General features: G+C 42.5%; 2 protein-coding genes across 2 annotated transcripts; one reads left to right on the top strand and one right to left on the bottom strand.

Annotated features, from left to right (window-relative positions):
• Window positions 1–1108: 1108 nt before the first annotated feature.
• Window positions 1109–11239, bottom strand: LOC130473264 (selenoprotein Pb-like). Its single transcript, XM_056844787.1, has 5 exons — window positions 11019–11239; window positions 9253–9465; window positions 7830–7968; window positions 6253–6506; window positions 1109–1331 (listed from the first exon to the last, which is right to left on the bottom strand). Exons 1-5 carry the CDS (start codon window positions 11231–11233, stop codon window positions 1109–1111), a joined length of 1044 nt encoding a protein of 347 aa, XP_056700765.1. The 5' UTR covers window positions 11234–11239.
• An 11792-nt stretch (window positions 11240–23031) lies between these two features.
• On the top strand, window positions 23032–24271 carry HPDL (4-hydroxyphenylpyruvate dioxygenase like). The gene has a single exon (XM_056845243.1). The coding sequence runs from the start codon at window positions 23062–23064 to the stop codon at window positions 24256–24258; it is 1197 nt and encodes a 398-aa protein (XP_056701221.1). The 5' UTR covers window positions 23032–23061; the 3' UTR covers window positions 24259–24271.
• Window positions 24272–25946: the final 1675 nt, after the last annotated feature.

Raw genomic sequence — 25946 nt, 5'->3', positions numbered from 1 at the left:
GTTTACACAACCCCTATGATCCTTAGTGCTAGTCAGGGAAGAGGCACACCGCGCATGCAAAAACAGGAAAATATGATAAGGTTAACACAAAGAAGGGAAAGGAATATTTTTGATTTTCAAGAGAATGTAGACTGGCATGCTTATTTGGGGGGTTCTTAGGTCCTAGATGCTATAATTCTATGTGCCTCATGCAGGGCTGGTTCCAGGTTTTGGGGGGCTCTGGGCAGAGAGTGTCCAGCCCTCCCCATGCTCATCCGCCCAAGTGCCCTCACCTGCCTGTGAATCCTTCCTTTGCCCACTTGCAACCTTTCCCATCACCTGCGGTCACTGCTGTGCTCACACTGCCTGTCTGCTCTTTCCCGGATGGTAGAGAGTCATCAGTAGTGAGTCCCATGAGACACCATGGGGCCTGGCAGCTGCCCCACCTCAGGGTACGTTGATGTTGACCCTGGCCTCGTTTTTTTTTGTCTCTGTGCTAAGCTATTCACTCTTCATGGACTACATTAGCAGTGACAGCAACAGACATATTTTTTAAAACCTCAGTCTGCCCCAGTCACATTTAAAGTGAGAGTACGTTGTGAGTCTGGTTTTTAGAATTTCAAGGGGAACTTTGTGTCCCAAAGTTGCTCAGAGAAATGTGTTTGAGAAAGTAGGCGGGGGGTGGGTGGGTGAGCCAGAGACTGGAAGTAATTTACCCCAGGTTTATACGTTTGGAGCAGACAGGTTTATCAAGCAGGTCCCCACTGCTCTCAAGTCTAGTTTCGCCCTGAGAAAATTATCTATTGTCAATATGCAACTGCCCCCCTGAGGCAATGTTTCCTCTTTCCTCACTATTGTGTTTCCCCCCTCATTCCATTAATGTGAATGAAGTGAAAGTCCACACAGGCAGTTTTGAAGAAAGGTGGGTTTCAGTTCATTCCTCAGGGGATCCCAGGCTAGCTTTTATGAATTAGTCATGTATTGCATTAGCAAATCAACTAATCAGTCCATGTGCCTAAGATTCAGAGGCAAACCTACAAAGCAGGGTGTTCGAAACAGACCACCTGTCTCTCAGTATGAGAACCATGCAGCTGGGCTGTTCCCCAGAGCCTTGAGGAAAGATGATTTCTTATCTTGACCTGTGACAGAAAAGGAAATCAGAATTGAATCCATCTAGAACACTCCAGACATCAGGCCGAAGGATATCTTGTTGGTAAATGGGAATTCCCTCCGGGACATACTGCTTAAATTCCTGAAAGTTGTTCTCAGACTTTATATGCTTCTCATTCACAATAATAAATGTGACATTGGCCACACCTTTTATGGACAGCTTCTTTTGCAAGTTGATAAAGCTGTTAGAAGAAAAAGAACAGTTAGGGGGAAATACAAAAGAATATTATGTAATTTTTAACTCCTGTCTTTATACCATCAGGAATCTGAGAGTTTACAGATTGACTCTTGAGGCTATTTCACTACTACAAGTAGGAATGCATGTAGGTTTTTCTTCAGGAAGTTCCTTCTTCTCAACCTCTAATTTGGCTACTGTCTCTTGTCAGTGATGTATGATTCTGTAGGAAGAATGTGCTCCCTGCAATATCCTGGCTATCTCTAAGACTGCAGTCTTATGAACTGTAAAGGGGATTCTTTCACCTTGTTTATCTTGCCAGCCTAACAATAGCCATCATTCCTTTTTTCCTTTCCTTCACATCCAGCCTGATGAAGTGTTTTGATGAACTTGAAGATTTTGCTAATTTCTTAACAATTATAATGCTTCTAACCATGTGCAGAGGGTCTGCCCCTATTCAATGCCCAGTACAGTCCCATAATCTTGGATCAGGGTGTAGAACAAGATTTGGAACTGAGAAAGAGACTTCCAGGGATGTTTAAACTCTACTCTTCCTATTTTAAACAAATTAATCAATCGCTGCCATAACTGCTTGCCAGCATGACTCCCATAGCCTCTGTCAGTCATAAATAAATTCTTTAGTCACATGTACTGTCCTTGGTGTATATTGCAGCCTGTGGAGCAGCAACAATTTCAAGACAAAGAGCCCCCAAACATTTCTGCCTACCTCTTACAGGGCCATCCTAAGCAAAATTACACTTTTCTATTGACTTCAAAAGAATTAGGAGTAACTCTGTTTAGGATTGCACTGTTATTGTCTATATGTTATTCTAGAGGCGTTTACTTCAGCAGTCCTCCCTCACACATATTGTACCACACTTGATCCATAAGAGAAAGGACTCTCTATACAAAACCTGCCAGTCCATACTCAGAATCATCTTCATCACCCTTCCATCACCCTCTCAATCCAATCCAAGTCAAGCATATTTCAAAGACAGTGATATAGCACCAAAATATTGAAAACTAGCCTATTTCCCAAACCTTTCGCCTATGGCTGTGTGGTAAGCTTTCCACATGTCTCTAAAAACTCTAGAAGATATCAGGCACCATTTGGATTCTTATGGAACATATTCTGTTTTAACAAGATACATAATTGGTGCATGGAAGCAGGAAAATAGCATCTGGAATTTGCAACTGAAGCAGATTTACTTCATGGTTTGCTAGCTCATGATCCTGCAGCTGCACAGCAAAGTTAACCCTGTACAGGGTAAGTCAAACAGCACTGGGTGCCCTGCGGGACATTTCTCGGAACATGACCTAGATGAAATCTCCATTTTAAAAGTTTACTGTTTTCCAGTTTTCATTTTCATTGCTGTTAAACACACCAAAGCTTCATAATCTCACACCAGTAGGGGGAAAATAACCACTGCTTCAACCCTTCCAATTTAACCACCTGAGAAGCATCTTTTAAAAAATGCTTTCAATGTGTTGATCCCAAAGGAGGAAATGTCTTTGGTTGAACCAGAACTTGTCAGACTGTCCTCTTTGTCTACATAGTTCACACAGGACAATTGTTCTTTTCAGTGGCTCAGGAAGAGGAACAATATTTCTGATCACCGTTCCCATTAATAAGATGATTCTTGGTGCCCCTTCTTTTCTCATTCCAGGCACTATGCATCTCCATAGGTGGTTCAACATCTCCTGCACACACACACCTTATCTTCTCACCTTCAAAGGCATTCCAGCTTCTTAGATTTTGCTTTCCTTCTTTAGACTCTTACTATCCCTCGCTTTCTATTGAAAATTTTATCTCTGGTTATTACCAGAAACTCACAGAATGGATGTCAAGGTTCACTGAGGAGCGGGAGGTACGTCTAAACCGCTCTAGGTGTGAAGTGTATCCAACATACCTTGACCACCTTCAGAGCATAAGTATTAAAAGTTCTTACAAACCCCCCAACCCATTTCATTCAGCATTCCAAGCAACACGATAATCCGCCCTTTTCCAGGAGAGTCCAGCTGCTGTTCTGATGTTTTTCTAGTGAAATCCTGAAATCTAGGATTACTCTCGGATTACTTTGCCATCAGGGTGGCTTATGTCCAGTTTTATTTCTTCATCCTTGTCTCTCCATCCAGAAGGGGCTGGGAGAAAGAAAACAGCTGCCCAGGCCAACCCCAAAAAAGCTGGATAATTAATGATAGTCAACCCTACACACATGATCACAGAGTTGGGGTGATATTTCATAAAGACAGTGGTGCCACACAACTAACCCAGTCATATAATATTTGAGCTGCTACTGGTGGACCATTACTACTTTATTTTGTCACATTTCACTTATGATGTTTGCAACTGGATTTGGACTCACCAAGTCTATCCATCAGGGTAGTTATTAAAATAAAGATATCCCCCTTGGAGTTGAACCTGAATATCCATGTCTAAATGCTGCACTCTAACTACTGTTCCACACTGCCTATTAATGAGGGCCTCTTATTTATTTTGGAGCTAGGGTCCACAGAAGTTTGTTTATTATAACTGCAATCTTCCAAAAAACTAACATTAATCGGTTCTTGTAGGTTATCCGGGCTGTGTGATTGGGGTCTTGGACGTTTCGCCAGGAAAGAAAATACCAAGACCACGATCACACAGCCCGGATAACCTACAAGAACCGATTAATTCTGACCATGAAAGCCTTTGACAACTAACATTAAGATCAGGCCCATTTGAACTGATGAATTCATGCCATCATGCGGTAATGGGAGCCATCTGTGAAGTTCCCAGTTCCATCAAAAAGAGATTTAGACTCTTTGCTGGCTGTTGCAAAAGGGAGAGGCCACTTAGGAGACTATAGCAAATATTTGACCAGCATGTTAACAGGGATCAGAACTAAACACGATTAAGAAAGAAAGGTCTTGTTCCAGTTCTTCTGTGAACTGGTGGACTCCACTGCAGAGGGCTCACAAAGGATCGGAGTTAATGGTCTGGGCCCCCAGGAGATTACAAAGGCCACCCCTATCTTTCTCCTGTAGCTATGTAGTCTGTGATGTGGAAGATTTGGGTCTTGTTCAACCATTCTTTTTAATATCAGTATTATTGGCAGAACATCCAAAACTAAGCTTTGTCTTAGGGTGGTCACTTTAATATTTTCCCAGGGCAGACCCCCCCCCCCCCACACACGCACTTCCCGCCAGTTCTATATAGCTGTATTGGTATATCACTATGTCAATTACTGGGGAGAAAAATCTTGAAAAGCCTACCAGTGGTGCCTGTGGGGAGGAAATGGCTGAGGCAGGGACTGGGAGAGGGGAAAAGTGGGGAAACTTGCCATCTTCCAGGTTTGAGCTTGGTGACTTTTCTGGTGCATAGCAATTTTTGGATTCACAACAGAAAGTGGGTTGAGTGAGAATCGAACCCCAGGTAAAACTCCCATGCATAAATGACTTGTGTGTTCCTCTGTTGCAAGAGTATCTTGCATCAGCAGAAGGCACCTTGAGCTGGTGGAAACATGCAGGTACTGACTGAACAAAATGATAGTATCCAACCAATTGTGCCAATGTATTATGTGGCAAACAAGAAAAGGCAGAAAAATACTGATAAGAACACAAGAAGAGCCAGTGGTCCATCCAGTCCAGCATCCTGTCTCACACAGCGACCAACCAGTTCCTCTGGAGGTCCAACAACAGGGCATAGAGGCTGAGGCCCTCCCGTGATGTTACCTCCTGGCACTGTTTGGAAAGAGTCCTGAGCAAAACAGTTCTTAGAAAGCCAGAGTATTCCGAATAAGGCTTATCTAGTATTCCTTATGCAGTTATCCTAAGGGACATGCTCGGCAACCTGAAGCTATACTTCAGTGGTGAAATGTGTTTGAAACAAAATATAGCATTCCCATTTGTAAAGATGAGCAAAGACTCCAAGCATATAATTTCAGAGGATTTATTGCTGCCAGGATACATTTTTACCACTTTTGGCAGATAGAGTTTGGGTGGATTTTCTTTTCCATTTCAACACTCAGTAAGACAACAGTTACCCAAACCTGACCTCAAATCTTTCTGCTTGGCTGTGTCAATTGTCTGTAGAAACAAGTGCTTTATCCCCCATGCTGCCTAGACTTGGCAAGTTCCATGTCACCAATGTACATGTGGATCTCAGTGTATAAAACCTTGAGTTCCTGGCACAAAGCCAGCTTTGCTCTGATCTCATTCCTTTGTATGCTTTCAGTCACCTACCTGCCAATGATGGTTTCTGATCCTGTCTCTCCAGTTCCTTTGACATACTTTTCTGTACAGTGTCAGCCTGCAGTGACCGGAGTATTCTAGTTTACACTGCATGCTTCATTGAGTGCAGAAAAGCAGGACATGTGAAAGGGGATCAAACCTGGCTTCCCAGCAGGCAAATCTGACTCTTTTGTGACCTGAGGAAGGCAAGGTGGACACTGTCACCACAGGCAAAACAGAGAATAAAAAATGCTTGACGTCTGAGCTCCAGAACACTGACATTGTTGGCTTTGTAAAACAGTTTTGGGATGTAGAGCTACACCCTATACATCACTGGATATTGTATGTTGATTGCACTATCACAATTATTTGCAACTGGACTGGCTTGTCCACACAGGAAAATCCAGTTATGAATTCTTGCTGTATCACAGCAATAGCATAATATCCAATATGTGGCTGCAGTCCAAGTGTATTCAGAGACTGATTCAAAATGAGAAGCCAGATTGCATCAAGCAGGACTCCCAGTGGTGTAGACCTCATAACAAAAAGCCATCTTAAGAGAGGAGTCTTAAAAGCCTGTGTTGATTTAGGAAGGGAATGAAAAATTCAGTATCTTTGTTGCTCTAAACACGGTAGGTTAGACCCATGGCTTAAAAAAAAAACAGCTTTAGTTTAAACAGGTGCTTCTTGCCTACACAAAAGCAATTTTTGTTTACTTAGATTCTGCTTCCTGCTGCTTCTGCAGTCGGCTCTGATTATGGGGCACAGGCTGGTATGTGCTGGCCAAACCCAAGGCCCTGTGGCTTCTGCTCATTGTATGATGTGAAATGTGATGGGCCATGTGCTCCACAGTGCTGGGTGCCTCTTTGCTCTTCTTCCCTTCATGCTTGTGGCTGGAAACTTCCGGGCTCTTTTCATTGTGTCTGGAAGCCTCGGTCGTCATCACACTAGTCTCTGCTGTGCTACTTATCTGTGAAAATAACATCAAGTTCTGGTTTTTTATACCAATGGACTCAGGGTGAAAACAGATATTATTTTAAATTTGGTGCAAGGAGTTTGAATAGGCATTCTCTGCATCCTTTGTATTTAGGACAGAAAATGCATGTTCATTTAAAATGTCGAATCTGCCTGTGTAACATGAGTCTAAGATGGTAATTTCATATGGCTCAGATCATAGAATCATAGAATTGGAAGGGACCACCAGGGTCATCTAGTCCAACCCCCTGCACAATGCAGGAAATTAATAACTACCTCCCCTCACATCCCCAGTGACTCCAACCCTCCCCCTGCCATGCAGGATCCCACAATCAAAGCACTCCCGACAGATGGCCATCTAGCCTCTGCTTAAAGAACTCCAAATATGTGGACTCCACCACTCTCCGAGGCAGCACATTCCACCGTCGAACAGCCCTCACCGTCAGAAAGTTCTTCCTAATGTTTAGGTGGAATCGCTTTTCTATTAGTTTAAATCCATTACTCCATGTCCTAGTCTCTAGAGCAACAGAGAACAAGCTAGTTCCCTCATCAACATGACATCCCTTCAAATATTTAAACATGGCTATCATGTCTCCCCTCAACCTTCTCTTCTCCAAACTAAACAAACCTAACTTCCTAAGTCTCTCGTCATAGGGCATGGATTCCAGACCTTTGACCATTCTGGTCACACTCCAACTTGTCAACATCCTTCTTAAATTGTGGAGCCCAAAACTGGACAGTATTCCAAGTGAGGTCTGACCAATGCAGAATACAGTGGTAGTATTACTTCCCTTGATCTAGACACAATACTCCTATTGATGCAGCCCAGAATTGCATTGGCCTTCTTAGCCGCCATATCACACTGTTGACTCATGTTCAGTTTGTGGTCCACTAAGACTCCCAGATCTCTTTCACATGTACTGTTGTCAAGCCAACTATCTCCCATCCTGTACCTGTGCCTTATGTTGTTTCTGCCTAGGTGAAGTACTTTACACTTCTCCCTACTGAAATCCATTTTATTGCTTATGGCTTGCAGTATCCCAGCATCCTTTCTAGCTTGTTAGAACAGAGGTTGGGAAAGAGGCATCATGGCGTCTCCATTTTCTCCACGCTAGACCAGCACACAGACCCAGTGAACAAAGCTATGCAATCCTCCACCTTCTAACCTCTGCACCTCGCTGTTAGCAGAATGTATGAAGGAATCTTTCAGAATTTCCTGTCAGAGGAGCAGGCTGGACCAGGGTCCAGAGAATGAAGAAGCTTCACCAAGTGAGCAAAATGTCTGTCTTGAAGGGGGAGCAAGAGTTCAAATTCCTACCTCTTGGATGCTATTAGAATGGTACCAGGAACAATTGCCACAGTAGTCCTTGTGGTACGTGTAGTGTACAGCGGCTTCAACATAAGGGAAGTGCAGGAAACTGTAGGGCAACTGGATATGGAAAGTCAGCTTGCTGCACCTATAAAGTCCAAGAGTCATGGAAGACAAAAAAGTTACAGGATTGGTGTCAAAATCCATTTATACTTGGAATGAATCTGGCCTGATCCGAACTGGCCTTCTGTTTCCCATGAAGTCAGAAAAGAATAAGGGGAGGGAGGAATCACCTAGTAAGGGCAGTGAGTTTGTTGGAGAGATTCAAAGTGCCATAGGAGCACGTTCACCTTTTGGCCCCTCAACTCAGTTCAAATGTTATGCTGCTCTGGTTCTCAGTTTTCAAGCTGCCCCAGTGTGTGTTGCATAATATAATGCAAACAGTGTCTCCACATTTTTTCCTAGATGTTTCCTCAAACAGTCAGAGTTCAAGGCCCTCTGGTGCAAATGATATTTAGAAAAGAAAGCAACAACAAGCAGCTTTACACAGTCTTCAATTCCTTGGCGCAATATAGGCAGGATGAATATAAGAACATAAGAAAAGCCGTGCTGGATCAGACCAAGGCCCATCAAGTACAGCAGTCTGTTCACATAGTGGCCCATCAGATGCCTCTAGGAAGCCCACAAACAAGATGACTGCAGCAGTATTATCCTGCCTGTGTTCCAAAGCACCTAATATAATAGGCATGCTCCTCTGATCCTGGAGAGAATAGGTATGCATAATGACTAGTATCCATTTTGACTAGTAACCATGGATAGCCCTATCCTCCATGAACATGTCCTGTCCCCTCTTAAAGCCTTCCAAGTTGTCAGTCATCACCACATCCTAGGGCAGGGAGTTCCACAATTTAACCATGTGTTATTTGAAGAAATACTTCCTTTTGTCTGTTTTGAATCTCTTACCCTTCAGCTTCAGCAGATGACCTGTGTTCTAGTATTATCAGAGAGGGAGAAAAGCTTTTCAATGTGAAAAACTAAAAAAAAAAATGTGGGGTACTTCAGCCTGGAACGAACTGCTAATTACCAAGCATAAACGGCCTCTAAGTTTAGATCTATATTGAAGAATTTGGGATTCCAATCCCCACCATGTACTATAATCCTCATAGCTCACTCTCATCTCTGTCTGTATACCGTGTTAGTTGCTTTTCACATAGACTATCTTGAAGCAATTTAGGCAATTTCTTGGAGATCCATCTTGACCTGAAGAGCGATAAGCATTTGTAACCCTGCAAATTACCTTGTAAATTGGCCTGATAGTTCAAGATCCTTTAAGATAGCCAGAGCTTGGGCTCTAACAAGAGATACATAAAAAGAGTCTCTTCTCCATGCCCTTGCTATAAAGACAGTGGGGGAAATGAGTTCAAGAACTGACCTGTCATAGATCAGGAAGTCATCCTTGTTCCCATCTAGAATTTGCCAGACATCAGGTTCCAAGATCTCCTGCTGGTAAACAGGCATTCCCTCTGGAGCATGCCGCTTGAGCTCCCAATACATTGCTCGGGAGAAAGGAGTCTTTTCATTCACAATCATGAAGCTTACATTGACCATCCCTTCATGGGACAGCTTCTTCTGCAAGCTGCCAAGACTGGTAGTAGGAAACAGCAAGAAAATTAGGAAATAAGGGAGGAAAACACACCCAGGATAGGAGTCTGCACAGGCTAGCTCACTAGCTCAGCTATCTGGGAAAAGCCAGAGGTCTTACCTTCATTTTAAACCCACCGAGTTGGCAGTTATAGAGTCCAGCTCTGCATAGCTGTAATCATATGAAATATTGTAGATTATGTGTAAAATCTAATTCAGAAGGAAAATTGCATCCATCTTGTGTATGTGTATTGTAGCCAGAGTACTGTAGCCAATGTTGGTTTCCAGCAGCAGACCTGGAGTTCACGAGGCTTTTCAGATGTTCTAACAGCAAATCCTGCTTTTCTCAGGATTCCCAAGCACATTAAGAGAACTATATGTATATTCACTGATACACACATAAACTTCATGCACACATTCCAACTGCTTCAGAGTTGGCCCTGGTGTAGTGTTGCCAACTCTGGTTTTGGAAATTCCTGGAGATTTGGGGATGGAGTCTCGGGAGAGTGGGGTTTGGAGTCCACTCTCCATAGAGTTCACTCTCCAAAGCAGCCACTTTCTCCAGAGGAACTGATTTCTGTAGGGTGATGAACAGCTGTAATTCTGGGAATCTCCAGGCCCCAACTGGAGGCTGGCAACCTTTCCCTGGTGCACTGATGTAACTTCCAGGTAACTTCTGGCACCCTAGGTGATTGCTTAGGGCCACCTAGGAGATCCACTGGCCGTGTATGGGGATGCTTGCTGCCATTATCCTACCCTTCCAATATTCTCCAATATTTCCCCTTAGAACAGCGATACTCATTCAGTGCCTTGGGAGCCACTTGCGGCTCTTCTGGGCACAGTTCCTCAGTGTGGTACCTACGCCATGTTTCAGGAAAGTGGGTAAGGCCCTTGTCCAGTGGGCTTGTTGTTAGCAGGTGATTCCCATCTTGCAACAGCCACCATCAGAGGAATAAGTAAACTGCATGCCTCCCTGAGGTGTAGGCTTCATGCCAGAGACAGAAGTAAACGTTGCTCTTTTGCTTAATGGCAGTCGTGACTATGGCTCTCCACAAGCCATGGAGTGTGTACTATTGACTTAGAATGTTTCAAAAGGGCTATGGAGGACATATTAAATTCAATATTTTATGGCACACAGTCTAGTCCTTCCTAATCCAAATGCACAGAGTTGCCAACCTCCAGGTGGTGGCTAGAGATCTCCTGCTATTAGAACTGATCTCCAGCTGATAGAGATCAGTTCACCTGGAGAAAATGACTATTTTGGCAATTGGACTCTATGGCATTGAAGTTCCTCCCCTCCCCAAACCCTGCCCTCCTCAGGCTTTGCCCCAAAAACTTCCTGCAGGTGGTGAAGAGGGACCTGGCAACCTTACCTGCCTCCTCAGGCTCTGCTCAAAAAATCTCCAAGTATTTCCCAACCTGGAGCTGGTAACCCTACAGTTGTATGATTCTAGGTTCAACATGATGTTAGTAAATTCTATCATGTATGTGATACTGCATCTTGCGCCCCCTTACAGCCCCAGAGACAGGCAGTCTTCTGTCATGTAGTGAACTCACCTGGCAGCTTGTTTGAGACAGAACTGTCAGCTGGCTTTTAACAGTGCCACTACTGTCACCTGGCCCTCCATCCCTTCCATTGGGACTGTCCCATTGATCTTCCAGAGCGGTGCAGGCTTGCATATTTGGCTCCTGTTCTCAGCCACTTCTGCCAGTGTGGCAGTAATCACCAGTCCTACCAGCAAGGTTGTTGTGGCTAAGGTGGAACAGCCCATCTTTTCCACCTCCAGCCTAGGATAAATAAATACAATACAGTAGGATTAAGAATACAAGAACTCCCATTGCAGATCAGACTCAGACTGCAATCCTCCACAGATTTACTTTTAAGTACACTCAGTTGATTTACTCTGTAAAGATCCATATTTTCTGGTATCTAGTTTCTGAAAGTGGTCAGTGAACAATGGATGCTGAATGTACATTCACATGGTAGCTACCCAGGCTTGAGATCCCTTGCTTCATATTCAGGTTTCGGTTACAATGGAGATTGATATGCCATATAAGTACCTTTGTCTTCCCCCAAATATGAGTTCCTGGAAGACAGTATTTGCATCAGAAAGATGGTGCAAGGGAATTAATTCCCTTCCTTCATAGCAGTCCTGTTCCAGATTGCCCCCTCAAGGATCTCCTGAACCATGTGTAAATAGATCCTGAGTCAACATTCCCCTGGGCTATTTTCTTTTAGCAGCATAACTAACCTATTCTTCCAGTTCAGCAAATTCAGTATCCTCACCATGCACAACTTCTGAGACCTTGCAATCAAATTGTTTTTCAGCATCTTTCATGGCAGAAACAAGTATGCAATGGGATCAGTTCTCCTGACATTTTGTTTTAAATTACCTGCAGGGGGAGAAGGCACTGGTTTTAATTGGGTTTCTCTGGACTTTAATTTAATTAAATTCAATTTAATTCAGCTTTGTAGGAGTGACCATTTAATCTGGGTCATAGGTAGGGTAGGAGCAGTGGGTTTGATGAGCTTTTCAGCCCATCTAAGATTTTTTAAAGAAAATAATAACTTTTTTCTTCCTTCAGTTCAAGTTAGCCACTTCTACATGCTATGCCTTACATACAACCCAGTATCACAACCCAGAAAATACTTTTACAGTTTACAGAATTAAAGCTTGTTTTTAGACTAGAAAATTATCGTTTTTAAAAAATGACAAAAATTGAGAGACTGCAGCCGCATATTTGTAGTGCTCTAAATTCCAGTCTCTTGGCCTGCTTAGTTCTGTTCACCAAAAATCCCCCCTATTGAAAGAATTAAATCCCCCATTCTCTTGCTTGCCCAGCTCTGATCAAAAGTTGAACCCATCTTAACAGCCTTAAAATGTAAAAAAGTGTCGGGAGATCTGATCATGTATGTTCCACGTGTCACATCTGACTCAGCCCAGTCTAAAACCATTATATCTCAGAAGCAGCACATAGGAACATATTGCATAACACCTCCCTAAGCCTCAAATCATGTTAATAGGTATATATGGAAAGCCCCTTCCTCAGGTCTGTATAAAGTTGTGGAAAATGAAAGAGAGTCTTTTGCTGTTACTGAATAGCCCTGGCCATACCAGTCTTGGCCGGGGGGGGGGGGCATCCTAAGTAGGTTTACTTAGATGTAGATTCAATTTTATGCAACTGGGCTTAGTCTCAAAGTCTCAAATGCTGGTCATTGATCGCTAAGGACTGCAGCCATGGACATTGTCATACCTTATATGAAAACTCATTCTCACATGAACAATTTTTTTAAAATGCAGAAATTGAAGCTGAAGAGAGTAAAAAGTGCCCCTTCTGGAATTTGCTGACTAACACAAAACATACAGGTTCATGTACACATTACCTTGAGAAAGAAAATGATCCTGGCAGGACTTCTCATGTACTTACACTCTGGAAAAGGATTTAAATTAGTCTGGATTCAAGCTTATTGTTACTGCAGAGGTGTTACAATATATGCCAGTGTGAGGAATATTTGAGTGGAAAAATATGCCCAGATTTTGAGCCACCATGTGCTCCTGCATAAATGCTGCCACACATCAAAAGGCTGATTCCGATTATCATATTTAAAATTATTATGGATTAATTTTTTCATAGGCTTGCTTCATACCTGACAGGGTAGGAAATCCATATGCAAAAAGTTAATGCCATAGTATGTGGGGAAAACCTATTTCGGCACAGTTTTGCACCTGTAGTACACAGAGGCTAATTGTGCCAAAATGGTACATTTTGCCAAAATAGACACACAGACAATTTTCACATGATAAAATTAATACTGTCAGCAGTAAGTGTAGGAACTGTAGACTTCAGAAGAGGATCAAAGAAATCAAATTTAAGAATGGGAAGTACGGTTGCCAACCTCCAGGTACTAGCTGGAGATCTCCTGCTATTACAACTGATCTCCAGCTGATAGAGACCAGTTCACCTGGAGAAAATGGCTGCTTTGGCAATTGGACTCTATGGCATTAAAGTCCCTCCCCTCCCCAAACCATGCCCTCCACAGGCTCCACCCCAAAAACCTCCTGCTGGTGGCGAAGAGGGACCTGGCAACTCTAATGGGAAGTAAATTCAATACCAAATAATCACCATAGAAGCAAAACTTCCTACATTGTATCCGCCAGGCTCATCTGCAAGTGAAACTTTAAGAAAAATTGGTGGGTGTGGCCACCTGAACGTGCAGTTTCCAAAAGCCTAGAATTAGTCAGAGCCCTAGCAAAATAAAAGCAACTCCTTAGCAAGTTAGGAGAGTCTGTGAACAAATATGACTCATAATGTATACATGTTAAGTGAAAAATCCTACAGAAACCCAATAAAGAAGCACACAATACTGCTCTCTTCATTCCCTAACATAATCCTAGTAAGGAATTGTCAGTGTCTTTCCTCCATTATGACAGCCCTTATATTTCCCTTTCTCTGCCTGAAAATTGCCCTTTTGCATAAAGCACTGTCCATTTTCCTCCCTTCTATCTTTGATGTTATCAGCCTCTTGCACATTTTGAAAATTCTACACCATTATTTAGCTTTAATTTGAAATATAGCACCCTCAAACTAAAGCAGAAATTATCACAAGAAGATTGATTTTGTAAAGATTCTAGCTGCCCAGCACTGCATCTGTGAAGAGCAAGCAGATGAAACCTCAACAAGAATTTTCACCCCCTTAGTTAAAACAAAACAAAACACCAATCCTTCTTACACTAATAATAAAAAATTAGAGGTGAGTCAGGACTTCCAGCTTATTATCCTGGTCATATCTTTATTTGGAATATCTGCCTTGAATTTCTTGATGTTGGAAAAGAGGAGCCACAAAAGCAGGGAAAGAAATGTATTTTGTTGAACTAGATCTTGCCAGGCTGTCCTCTTTGTTCCACTGGAGAAAGGGGACAATGGCAGTAGCTCCAGAAGAACGCCTAGCTGAACATATCACCAAAAGCTACTGCGGGGCATCAGTGTCTCTCTCTTTCCCTACTTGCCACTGCACAGCAGGGATGCCAGCCTCCAGGTGGGACCTGGGGTTCCCCCGAAATTACAGCTCATCTCCAGACTATTCATATCAGATCCCCTAGAGAAAATGGATGCTTTGAAGGGTGGACTCTATGGTATTGTACCCTACTGAGGTTCCTGTCCTTTCCAAGCTCCATGCCCAAATTTCCAGGAGTTTCCCAACCTGGATCTGGGAACCCTATGCCCCCAGGGGTCCTGGCAACCCTACTGCACAGGTTGTTTGCAGTTTCTACCTCTAGCTCAGCATCTCCTTCACACAAACACCTCACCTTCCCAGATTCCTAAAACCCTGAGTCCTGGGGTGGGGGTCAGCTTTGAGGTTCTGATTAAAGAGAATACAAGAGGTTCTTCTCTGTATCAAAACTGTATGCATTCTCATCCATGTAAACCAGTTAGGGTTGCCAACAAGTCTGGTGAAAAATGTCCTGTGCATTTCATAGAGGCTTAATGTGTGGAAATGGACAGCTGAAGCTTTTCATACCATGGAAGTAAGTAACATCACCTGGTGAATAACATCTCATTTGGTCTCTGTTAAAGGGACAAGGCATTTTTTCCCCTCCAGGCAGCTGGCAAACCTAAGGCCAGCCCAATCAAACCTTACCGGTCTTATGCCTCGAGAAACCAGCAGGACTTTACCCTAGGGAGCAATAATGATTACCCACATCCCTCCCCCCTTCCCTTTTGTCTCTTACTCCCTTGTGACAAATCTCACAGCTAGATAACTTGACTACCTACAGAATCTGACTCAGATGACACCCTCCCCAATTAATTCACCCATAGAATTCCTAATAAAGTGATACTGTGCCTTTTCCCTGGTGACTCCAGCTGTTGTTCTATATCGTCCTTTGAGGGAACTCTGATTTCTATGACCTTCCATCCCTAGGCTGGCCCCAGCATGCTTTATCTCCCATTCTAGTTCTCTCCACCCAAAAGGGGATGGGACAGTGTGTGTGTGTTGAGCTGACAGTTACCCTCCCAGATGTCCCTAAAGAATCACAAAGCAGAATGCATGGTGCTTACTACTGCCAATCACCCAGCATTACTTGTTTACTCAGGGAGATCAAGTGTAGTAGTGAAGAGATATCTTTCAGAGCTAGACAATCAACACTGGATTATTCCCTTCTAGAGCCCTAGCAAGCTGCCCAACAGTTTCCAGTTACATCCAAGAATACATTCTTGGCACAACACTGAGCAAGACCTATCATGAAGCAACAGGAAGCAAGTACCTTGAGAAGCAAGTTCCAGAGGGTATACCAAGTTCTTGCATTCAACCTGCATTTCTTCAATTTGTTGTCTTGCTGCTTGTTTTCCTACAGGTACAAAAATTGGAAGTCAACACACCCATGACTCACCCTCTGTCTTTCCTGGGAACAGGTCTCAGAATATCTTTTTCCATCTCAAAATCTATGGCAAATACTTGAAGCTACAATCATAACCACTAGGTTGTCTCACACCTTCCCTCCCCTTCTGTCTTTCCACACCTAAAAGATTAATTTAATCAAGAAGCAATCAGCCTTTGTCCACTCTTAGTGACCACCATTGCTGACGTAGTCACCCTGCTCCAGGCCAGAAATTGGGTATAAATATAGCCACCATTTGGTATGGTTCCTTGCACTTCATTTTTGGATCCAAACATTGTGTTCCATGCTTTGCTATGTGGCTCTTCCTGGTGACAAATGCTGGTCATTGATTGCTCCAAGTAGCAGTTCCCCCGGACATCCTCCTCATCGGACAGGTAGCTATAAATCCCCTCTATCCCTTTTACCTATAGACCTTGTGTGTGCGCCTTTACATAGTGTTTTTGTGTGCGCTTGTACCCCTTTAAATCCCTTTATAAAAACACTTTCTTTGGATACAAACATTCCTTCACTGAAAGCTTTGTCCACTGATTTACTCATTCCTCCTATACATTGGGCTAAGATTCAGCTGTGAAATCCTCTGGTAGTGCTCTAAGTGTCTCCGTAGCTAAATTCCCCACTAAAACCAGGAGAACCCATCTAATTCCCTTAACACTACACTGGTTGCAGATCGAGTACTGGATCAGATTCATGGTGTTGGTATTGACCTTCAAAGCCCTAAACGGTTTGGGACCGTAGTACCTGCGGAACCATCTCTCCCATCATACCCCCCCCCCCAAACAGCACTGTACCCATCTGGGAAGAACCTCCTGGTGGTCCCTGGCCCAAGAAATATCCAGCTATCCTCAGCCAGGGCTGAGGATACGGAGTATAAAAACCTACTCTTCTTCTCCTAAATATCAGAGGAAATAGTTCTGCTTTTAAAAGAAATTTCCCTCTTGTTGTTTAGTTTTCCAGACCTATTAATTGTGTTGTCTGAATTCTCTGTTAAAACTCATTGAACGAACTATGGCAATTGCAGACTAAATGGCTAGTGCGGAAGCAACCCCAGAGTACAGAGCAGCAAATCTTCATCAGGCCACAATTCCTATTTAAAAAGGAAAGGAATTCTGTACTGTACTTGCATGTGACTTCCTACCAATTGTGGTTACTTTTTATGTCAACACTATCTAAGGCACTGGCTGTACATGGCCTTGAAACTAGCCATTGTATGAGATGCTTCTGTAATCTTCTAAAGGACAATAACCTTTCTGTCACAGGATAGAACCTTGTCACAGAATAACAAGCATTCAGTAGAAACTAACAGCCATTCAATAGGATATTCATCAGCCAAACAGCTACAAAAAGCTACAAAGTCAATTAACACAACTGAAGCCAATTAACCCAACAGTCAAAGGGAGCAAATGGTTAACAAACATAGATGTGGATTCAGGTCAATTAATTAATAAAGTGTATTGCTGTAGTAGGAGAGCTGGAAAATATTGAGTTTTGAGAGGATAGTAGATAAAATCAGAAAAAATGCCATGCAGTTACCCTTGGTTTTTAAGATTCATCCTGGCCCTCTCTCTGTACACATTACCCGTCTACCCCCTCCTATGTGCGATCAGTGTCTTGTGACCACAGAGTCTACATGTGTAGGGAGGGTATGCCTTCAGGTGGAGTTTTGTATATAAGCCTATGTAACTGTAACTCTGTGTTGGGAAGTTTGGTGGAGAGAAGTGTACGTGACGGTTTGTCTTTTGTATCTGTGCCCTGTAAATTAAACAACACTGTTTTCTATAAAGCAAGGAGTTCTGGTGGTGTGTCCTGGATAACTGCTAATCCGCCTGCTTCCACGTCAAGTATAACTGCAGTGAAATTAACACTCAAACACATTCTAGAGGAGCAGCAGAAAAGACCAAGAGTCCAGTAGCACCTTAAAGACTAACAACATTTCTGGCAGGGTATGAGCTTTTGTGAGCCACAGCTCACTTCTTCAAATTCTGCTAGAAGTGTGCTGTGACTCACGAAAGCTCATACCCTGCCAGAAATTTTGCTAGTCATTAAGGTGCTACTGGACTCCTGCTCTTTTCTACTGCTAGCGACAGACTAACACTAACCCATCGTGATTCCTCTAGAGGAGCAGGCACCCTAGTCTTCTGCAACCAACATAATGAACCGTCTTGCGGCACCTTATAAGACTAACGAATAAAAGCATAGCTTTCCCAAGACAGAGCCTGCTTTCACCAGCGCACGCATTTTACGGACAGTCTTTCTCCTCTGAAGCGCGAGGAGTATGGCTCTGGCATGTAATAGCAGTTCTCTTACAAAGGAATTTCAAAGGGAGATTGGAAAGAGAAACTGCCAAATTACAGTTGATATTCAAACTAAAGTCAATGCATTTACCTGGGCTGAATAAAGACCTTGCTTCATGGCTCATTACCAGTGCTGATTTCTCCACACCCATCTCTCCCCTGGACATCAGACTCTTCTGCAGACCACACCTAATCCCTCCTGCTATTCACATTGACATACTGTTAACATTTACATACTAATACTTGTCTGAATTCACTCTCCTCTACTTAAAGACAGATGGGTTCACATTCTAGCTGTATCTGAAGAAGTGAGCTGTGGCTCACGAAAGCTCCTACCCTGCCAGAAAATATTCTTGAGTCTTTCAGGTGCTACTGGACCCTTGCCCTTTTCTACTACTGCAGACAGACTAACACGGCGACCCACTGCGAACGACAGCTCCTGAATGCCTGGCACGTGTGTTCCTCAGGAACGATCAGATAAATGTCTCCCCCCCCCCCGCCCGCATATCTGACTGGATGCCTTGAAGCTCCTCCTTGAGATTCAAGTCAGAGGCGGCAGGAGGAGGATTTCTGCGGCCTGCCTGCTGCAGCCGATGATTACAAACCACCACCGGCATCGGGAGTCCAAGAGAAACGGACAGAGGCGAGTTATGAAGGGGGAAAGGACGGGCGGCGGCGGGGGGGGGGGAATTGTCAGGCAGCGACTAACGAGCAGGCCCACAATTAAGAGAGAAAAAGCGTGCGGTGGCCCTGCTGAGTCCACGGACTACATTTCCCATCAGCCCCTGCTGCTTGACCGTGACCTTCAAAAAACCGTTGCGTTTGTTTAGTGGCAGGAAATGAGGACGGAAGAGGGAAAAGGAGGACGGGAAAGAGCGACTGGGAACGTTCGGAAAAAAGCTTTACCACCGCCAGCTTGCACTAGAAATGCGTCAAACTTCATTTCTAGTGCAAGCTGGTGGTGGTAATGCTTTTTTTATTTGAAATTTTCCAACTGTATAAGGAAAATCCTGCAACAAAGGCGTTTGCTACATGGCTGAACGTGGCTTGAAATCTGTTGCTGCAGCGTCTGGTTAAAGCAGCCTTGGGGACGGCAAGCTATTTGCTTCCGTCCCATTTAAACACCGGTCATTATTAACCCGGCATCTTTAGCCCTCTTCATGGAAGGTTTTGCATTGGATTTGCCACTCTATAGATGCACATTTTCCCCATCTGAATTCTCAACACTCTGCATGGCGGCTTATTGTTGAGTTTTGAGGATCTGGGTGGGGGAAAAGTGCATCTAAAGTGGCAAATCCAATGCAAAACCTTCCATGAATTATAAAATAAACTCAGTTGTAAACAACAAGAAATTATTGGTCGTTTATGATATATTATAAAACATTTTCTGCGTTAAAAATAATTGCAAAATATCGTTCAGTTGTTCTACTTGTGTCATATTAATGTTCTATTAGGTAAAAATCTGGAATTTACTTAACAGTTAGTTAAAACATAGAAGATAAAACTTAGCCTCTTATTAAAGGTTAAGCCAGCGTACTTCATTCAATTAGTTGCAATTCATATAAGTATAGAATGACGCCCACTTATCATCAAACTGCTCTGTAGATTCACTAAACTTTAAATTTAACTCGAAAGTCATCTTAGCCATACTGGCATATTCCAACAGTTTTTCTTTCCAGTCTTCTGTTTCGGGTATATGAGTTTGTTTCCAGGTTCTTGCCAGAACTATTCTGGCTGCAGTTGTAGCATATTTGAAAACGTCCTGGAATTTTAAAGGCAGGTTTGGTGGCACTATACTGAGTAAGTAAAATTTAGAATCAAATGTTATCTTGGTATCTAACATCGGCTGGAGTTCACGATGAATTTTTCCCCAATATATTTGTAATTTTGGACATGTCCACCAAACATGGAAGTAGGAGCCATCCGTGTCTTGACATGTCCAGCAGGCACCTCTTTTTCCGGAAGTGGTCATCTGGGAAAGCATATTGGGAGTCAAATACCATCTATAAAATGTCTTACACCAATTTTTTTTCACTTCTTGGCACACGGTATATTTCATTTCAGAAGTGCAGAGTTTTTCCCATAAATCCATATTGATCATTTCTCCAAAGTTTTGCATCCATTTTATCATATTGATCTTCACTTGTTCTTCTTCTGTATCATATTTCAAAAGAAGCTTATAAATTTTTCCTAATAAATGAGAGTCATTTTTGGATATTGTTTGCTCGAATTCTGTTAATTCACGGAATGGCCGGGGGTATAAATAGTCTTTTTGTAAGTTAGACCTCAGTTGTAGATAGGACAGCCAATTCAATTTTTGAAATTTTTCTTGAAGTTTAATCAGGCTCTTAATTTCTCCTGTGGGCTCTATCATTTGATTGTAGGTAAAGTGAACACCCGGTTTCAGTGTGACGTTATCATGATAAGCTTCGATTGGCGACATTATAGATGGTGGAGAAGGACTTATTCTCTTTTTGTATTTTTTCCACACTTTCAACAACGCTATTTTTACATCGCAGTCTTCTGGTGCTTTGTCTTTTTGAATTTTTGTTGTAGAATCCCACAGCGCTTTATGAAAACCTTGTCCGAGATCCACTCGTTCTAGAATAACATGTCTAGATTTAGGATATTTTATCCATTCTGTAATCCAAGTTAGACAGGCTGCATGGTAGTATAATTTGAGATTGGGTAATGCCAATCCTCCTCTTTTCTTTTCGTCTTGTAGCACTTTAAATCTAATTCTCGGTTTTTTTTCCATTCCAGACGAATCGGTTGATTTGTTTTTGCCAACTTTCTATTGTTCTGTCAAGGATGTCAATTGGCAAAAATTGAAATAAAAAATTCAGTCTAGGAAGTACGTTCATCTTAATTGCCGATATCCTTCCCAACCAAGAAATATTCATTTTAGACCATAAACTCAGGTCTTTTTCTATTTCTCCCCAGACTTTCGAATAGTTTGACCTTAAAAGTGTCTTGTTTTGTGAAGATATTTTATAATGTTGAATTGTTTTTATAAATACAACGCTTTACCCCTTCCTTTTTTTTCCTGTACCCCTCCAACTATATAAATAAAAATCTTATTTAAAAAAAAAAAAAACCTTCCATGAATAAATGGTTGAAGTGACTGGTAGAAGCTAGAGCGTTTAAACAAGAAGTGGGAAGGAACAGGCTTGCTTTGCTTTGTATTGAGCCTAAGAGCGTATGGAAGCCATGCATCTCTTCTGGTGACCACGTGGGTTGGGCATCTACCTAGATATATGGTTTGCAGAATGTAATGCGATTGCTGGAACCTACCAGAATAAATAAAATAATGCCAGAAGGCCTTCAGCGCTTGCCTCCAGCACAGGTTCAACAAGCTCCCTCCCAAATTATGGTTGTGTTATTTAAAAAAATGCAAACTAGGTGCAAGGTGTGGAGGAGAAATGGGAATTTCATGAGGCAGGAAACAGGAGGAATTTAAGAAAAATTAGTTCTGTTGTGATGTAGGGATGGAAATGGGGGGTCTCTGAGGAATGCTGTAGTAGACCTGGAGAAAGGAAAGGTGACGTTAAAAGAAACTAGGTTTCTTTGTTCACATGTGAGGAGGAATCGTAGAAGGAAATCAAAATGAAGGAATAGGTAAAATGGCTTAAATTTAAAAACTGCTTGCTTTTCCTACCTCCCCGATATTAATTCCCAGAGAACCTAATAGGTGACCTGCTTGACAGGAAAGCCCTTGAAAATTGTTTCTTTAAAAAGCAACATTACAAGTTTTTTTCCTACTTCCATAGAGAATTGGAAAGAGGAATTAATTTAAAGCACAGAATGACAGTCTCATTGCAAGCGAATACCCTGCCCGGAAAGCTTGATTCTAAGGCATATGACTCCATCTATTAAATACTCGGTAGGAATGATGCAATCAGCCATGAAACTTCCAAAGAACCTACTTTCCAGTGTCTGTTCTGGTATAAGTAGGTTTGGAAAAACAGCCTAATTCATACAACACTAGGTTGTGTAGATCACTGCATTATTCTCATTTAGACTTATACAATGTGTGAATTTTGTTGATTGGGATGTATCTGGTCTATACAGTTTCAGAATGTAATTGAATACAGAAAAATGATGTAGCCAGTTATCATCCTGTCTCTAATCTGCTCTTCCTAGGCACAGTTTGAGAGAGCAGTAGCAGACTAACTCCAGGTCTTCTGGGATAACTCATCAGCTGTAGATCCTTTTCAATCTGGTTTCAGACCAGGCTATGGGATGGAGATGGCTCTGCTGGCTTTAGTTTACAACCTCCATCTAATTGTAGGAGCCTCCTTGTTGCTCCTCCTGGATTTATCTACTGCCTTTGACACAGTGAACCATGCCATATTCCATTACTTGTATTAGATGGTCAAGAATGGTCATTTTTTGCATTTTGGTTGATTAAGTGATAGGTGTTAGGACTAGCTGAATCTTTTGCTGGCTTTGCAGTTTCTGAGGTATGTATAGGATGAGTGAAAGGAATGGAGAAACAAAGACTAGAAAGTGTCTCTTAGCTAAGGAAATGTAGACCTACATTTCTTTTTATTGACGGCTGCCAATATATGTCTAAATTTAAAAAAAAGTTTGCTACATCCTGTGCCATACTGCCCAGGGAACGGGCTGCTATTTTATGTAGGTGAATGTTTTAATTGGCCAATTGTTCCAATTTCACTGACCAGCTGTAGATTCCTTTGACTTTTTGGAAACATGGAATCAGAAGGGGAAATCCCACAGAGCTTTTCCTTTCTCGTTCTGTCCTATGAAAGCTGGGACACTTCTCCTGGAATGTCAGCACATCTATCTGACCCTGTCATCTAACCACCAAGTTTGCTTTCTTTTATTTTTCTGTAGATCTCACAGAAAAGCTGCGTGTTGCAGCCCACAGTCCTTTCCAGCTGCATTATGTCTGTGAAGCAGTTGTGCTACATTGGTTTCCATGTTCCTGAGAAGCAGCAGCTGGCCAAGAACCTAGTACAAAAGTTTGGCTTTGAACTGTTTGCTGCACGGGTGACAGCATGGAGCAAGCAGCTGGCCTTGAGAAGAGGAGCTGCTGTCTTTGTTGTCAATGAGAGGCTAAAGGCAGCAAGAGAAATTCCACTTATGTTCTCTTCTAGTCCCTACAAGGATCAAATAATTTTGTATGATGCGGATCTGGAGTATGCAGTCAGCACAGCTTCCAACATTTGTTTTGAGATGGAGAACATACCTGGCATCTCCCAGAGCCTTCAGGAACAAGGTTGCCAAATGCTTATCCCTCCTACTAATGTAGCAGATGAGGGTGGTTGTGTCACTTATGCAGTGGTGAGATCCATTTTGGGCAATATCAACCATACTCTGCTTGACCGATCGCAGTATTGTGGACCTTTCCTGCCTGGCTTTCATGGTGTAGAGGGTTCCTCTAAAGACTTGAAAGGAGCTGGGGAGGTCACACATTTTGACCACATCACCTATGCTTGTCCCCCAGGTAGTTCTCAAGAAGTACTGGATTGGTACAAGAAATGTTTTGGTTTCCAGCGTTTCTTTGTCCACCAACAAGATGCTGCTGAAGGTTACAGTATCCAGGGAGCTGGCATGGGCCTCCGTCTTACTGCCATGCATTGCAATGGGAGTGGCTTGACTCAGCTAGATCATGACTGTAAGCTTGTTCTGGCTGAGTCATTGCCACAGCAAAGGAAGAACCAGGTAGATACTTTCTTAGAGCAGCATGGAGGGGCCGGCATCCAGCATGTGGCACTCTACACAGCAGATATCATAAGAACTGCTGCAGCCATGGCAAAGTCTGGTGCAAACTTTGTAGAACCACCCTTAACCTACTACAATGAGAATGGCAGAGCGAGAGAGATACAGCTTGTTGGGCAGGATCCTGATCTTCTGGAACACTATGGCATCCTCCTGGATTCTGAGGTAGCTGGGGAAGGCGGCAACATCAGTCCAAACCCTCGTGGTAAACAATTCCTGATGCAGATATTCACTAAACCTCTCTTTGCAGAGGACACCTTCTTCCTAGAGCTCATAGAACGATGTGGGGCTGTAGGTTTTGGTGAGAGAAACATCCGTGCTCTTTGGCAAGCAGTGCAGAACTACATGGACAAGCAGTAGCGACTGACTTCAGTTTCTTCTTAAGAATGAACTTTAATCATAATAGAGTATTGTCAAGTCGTAACCAACTTATGGCAACCCCTTCATGTGGTTTTTAAAGCAAGAGATGAGCAGAGGTGATTTACCATTGCCTTCCTCTGCATAGCAACCCTTTCTGTCTCCCATCCAAGTACCAACCATGATCAATCCTGCTTAGCTTCCAAGCTCAGTAGTCTGAGTGCAGATTACTAATGGAAGCTTGTAAATTTAGTTCAAAGTTTACATCATTGCCTAGAGAGCATGGTACTTACTCCATTTTTAAAAAGATGAGGTTCCTTGGACCTAGATCATACTGGGAAAAGATGTCATGATTTGCAAACAGATCTACTGTTTACAGACTGCTACAGTTAACATGATTGTAACTAATGTTGCTGATTTTTCTGTATTCGTACTTCCCTCTTTAAAGATTCAGCCTGCTAAGAATAGCAAACGTGGTTTTGCTAGGCAGGCAGGCAGAAGACCGCAATTTCCTCTCTAACAATCTCAGTTAACATTTCTAGAAACACAAGCAAGTGTTCCTTTGTCAGCAAGCCCATGATGGAACAAGTGAGATAAACAAAACCATATTTCTCTCTAGACTCATAGGCACTTCATAGGGGTACTTCAGAAATCTCAGACACAAAAAGGAAAATAACTACCGGATGCTCACCCGGTTGTTTTGGAACTCTGAAGGAGCAGCATTTAATGACACAAAACACTCTGTGAGCACAAATGCAATAGAAAGTACCTCAAATCTAGACATGGCTATCTGCTTAAGAATTTTTAAACTGCTACTTGAACTATTAGTAGTTCATTAAATTTTCTTCAGCGTAAAAATAATACCTCTTGTGCATCCCAACTGTTTAGAGACGGAAGAGCAGCAAAACAGTAGTACTAAAACAGTTTCAGTTATAACTCATACTGACTGTGCGGTGTGCTCTTTTAGTGCTGGGTACAGCTATCTTCAAGCTGCTTTCCCAATACAACTCTTATGCTTTGATGTTTTAGTTAGGTTAAATGGGTCAGAGGTGACTCCAGCATGAAATCTTGTATGAAACTGAGGATATGCTAGAGATGGGTAGAGATTACAAAAGGTTATAACCTCTTCCTTTCAGAATTTTATCCCATGCATTGTCTCTTTAAAACCTTATTCCAAAGCAAAGTAAAAAAATTTAATTTAAAAAACCTAAAAGTAACGACTTTTCAGTTACCACATGTTAGTGGTAAACCTACTACAAAATTGGGTCATTATTAGGGGATATTTTAAACATCCTGTTATTCTCTGCCCAAAGGACCTTGGACTGAAGCAGACTACAGAGGGTGAATCTCACCTAAGACTGTGCTATCTCCTTGGCCTGGTCAACTGAGAAACAACTAATTTCTTTGTTAAGAAATACATATAATGAGTTGCTCAACACATACAGCACAGATGGTATTTTATCTAATTTAGGTTTCCAACACTTTAAGGTAGCTTAGTCCCATAACCTGCACACAGAGGTTCATGTGTATACTCTGGTGCCTAAAACTAGGAAATGTGGAGATTCTCCCTTCCTTTATCTCTTTGTGGAATTACTTCACAGCACTTAAAGTCATTTAAGTGGGCCAGGAATACCTCCTTCCCCAGAGACCATCCCTTTCCTCAGTGACTAGAGTAGGGACCTTTCTCCCCA

This window comes from Euleptes europaea, chromosome 2, assembly GCF_029931775.1.
Source record: "Euleptes europaea isolate rEulEur1 chromosome 2, rEulEur1.hap1, whole genome shotgun sequence".
Taxonomy (NCBI): domain Eukaryota; kingdom Metazoa; phylum Chordata; class Lepidosauria; order Squamata; family Sphaerodactylidae; genus Euleptes; species Euleptes europaea.
The sequence above is the reverse complement of the archived record's forward strand: the minus strand, read 5'-3'. Positions and strand labels throughout refer to the sequence as shown.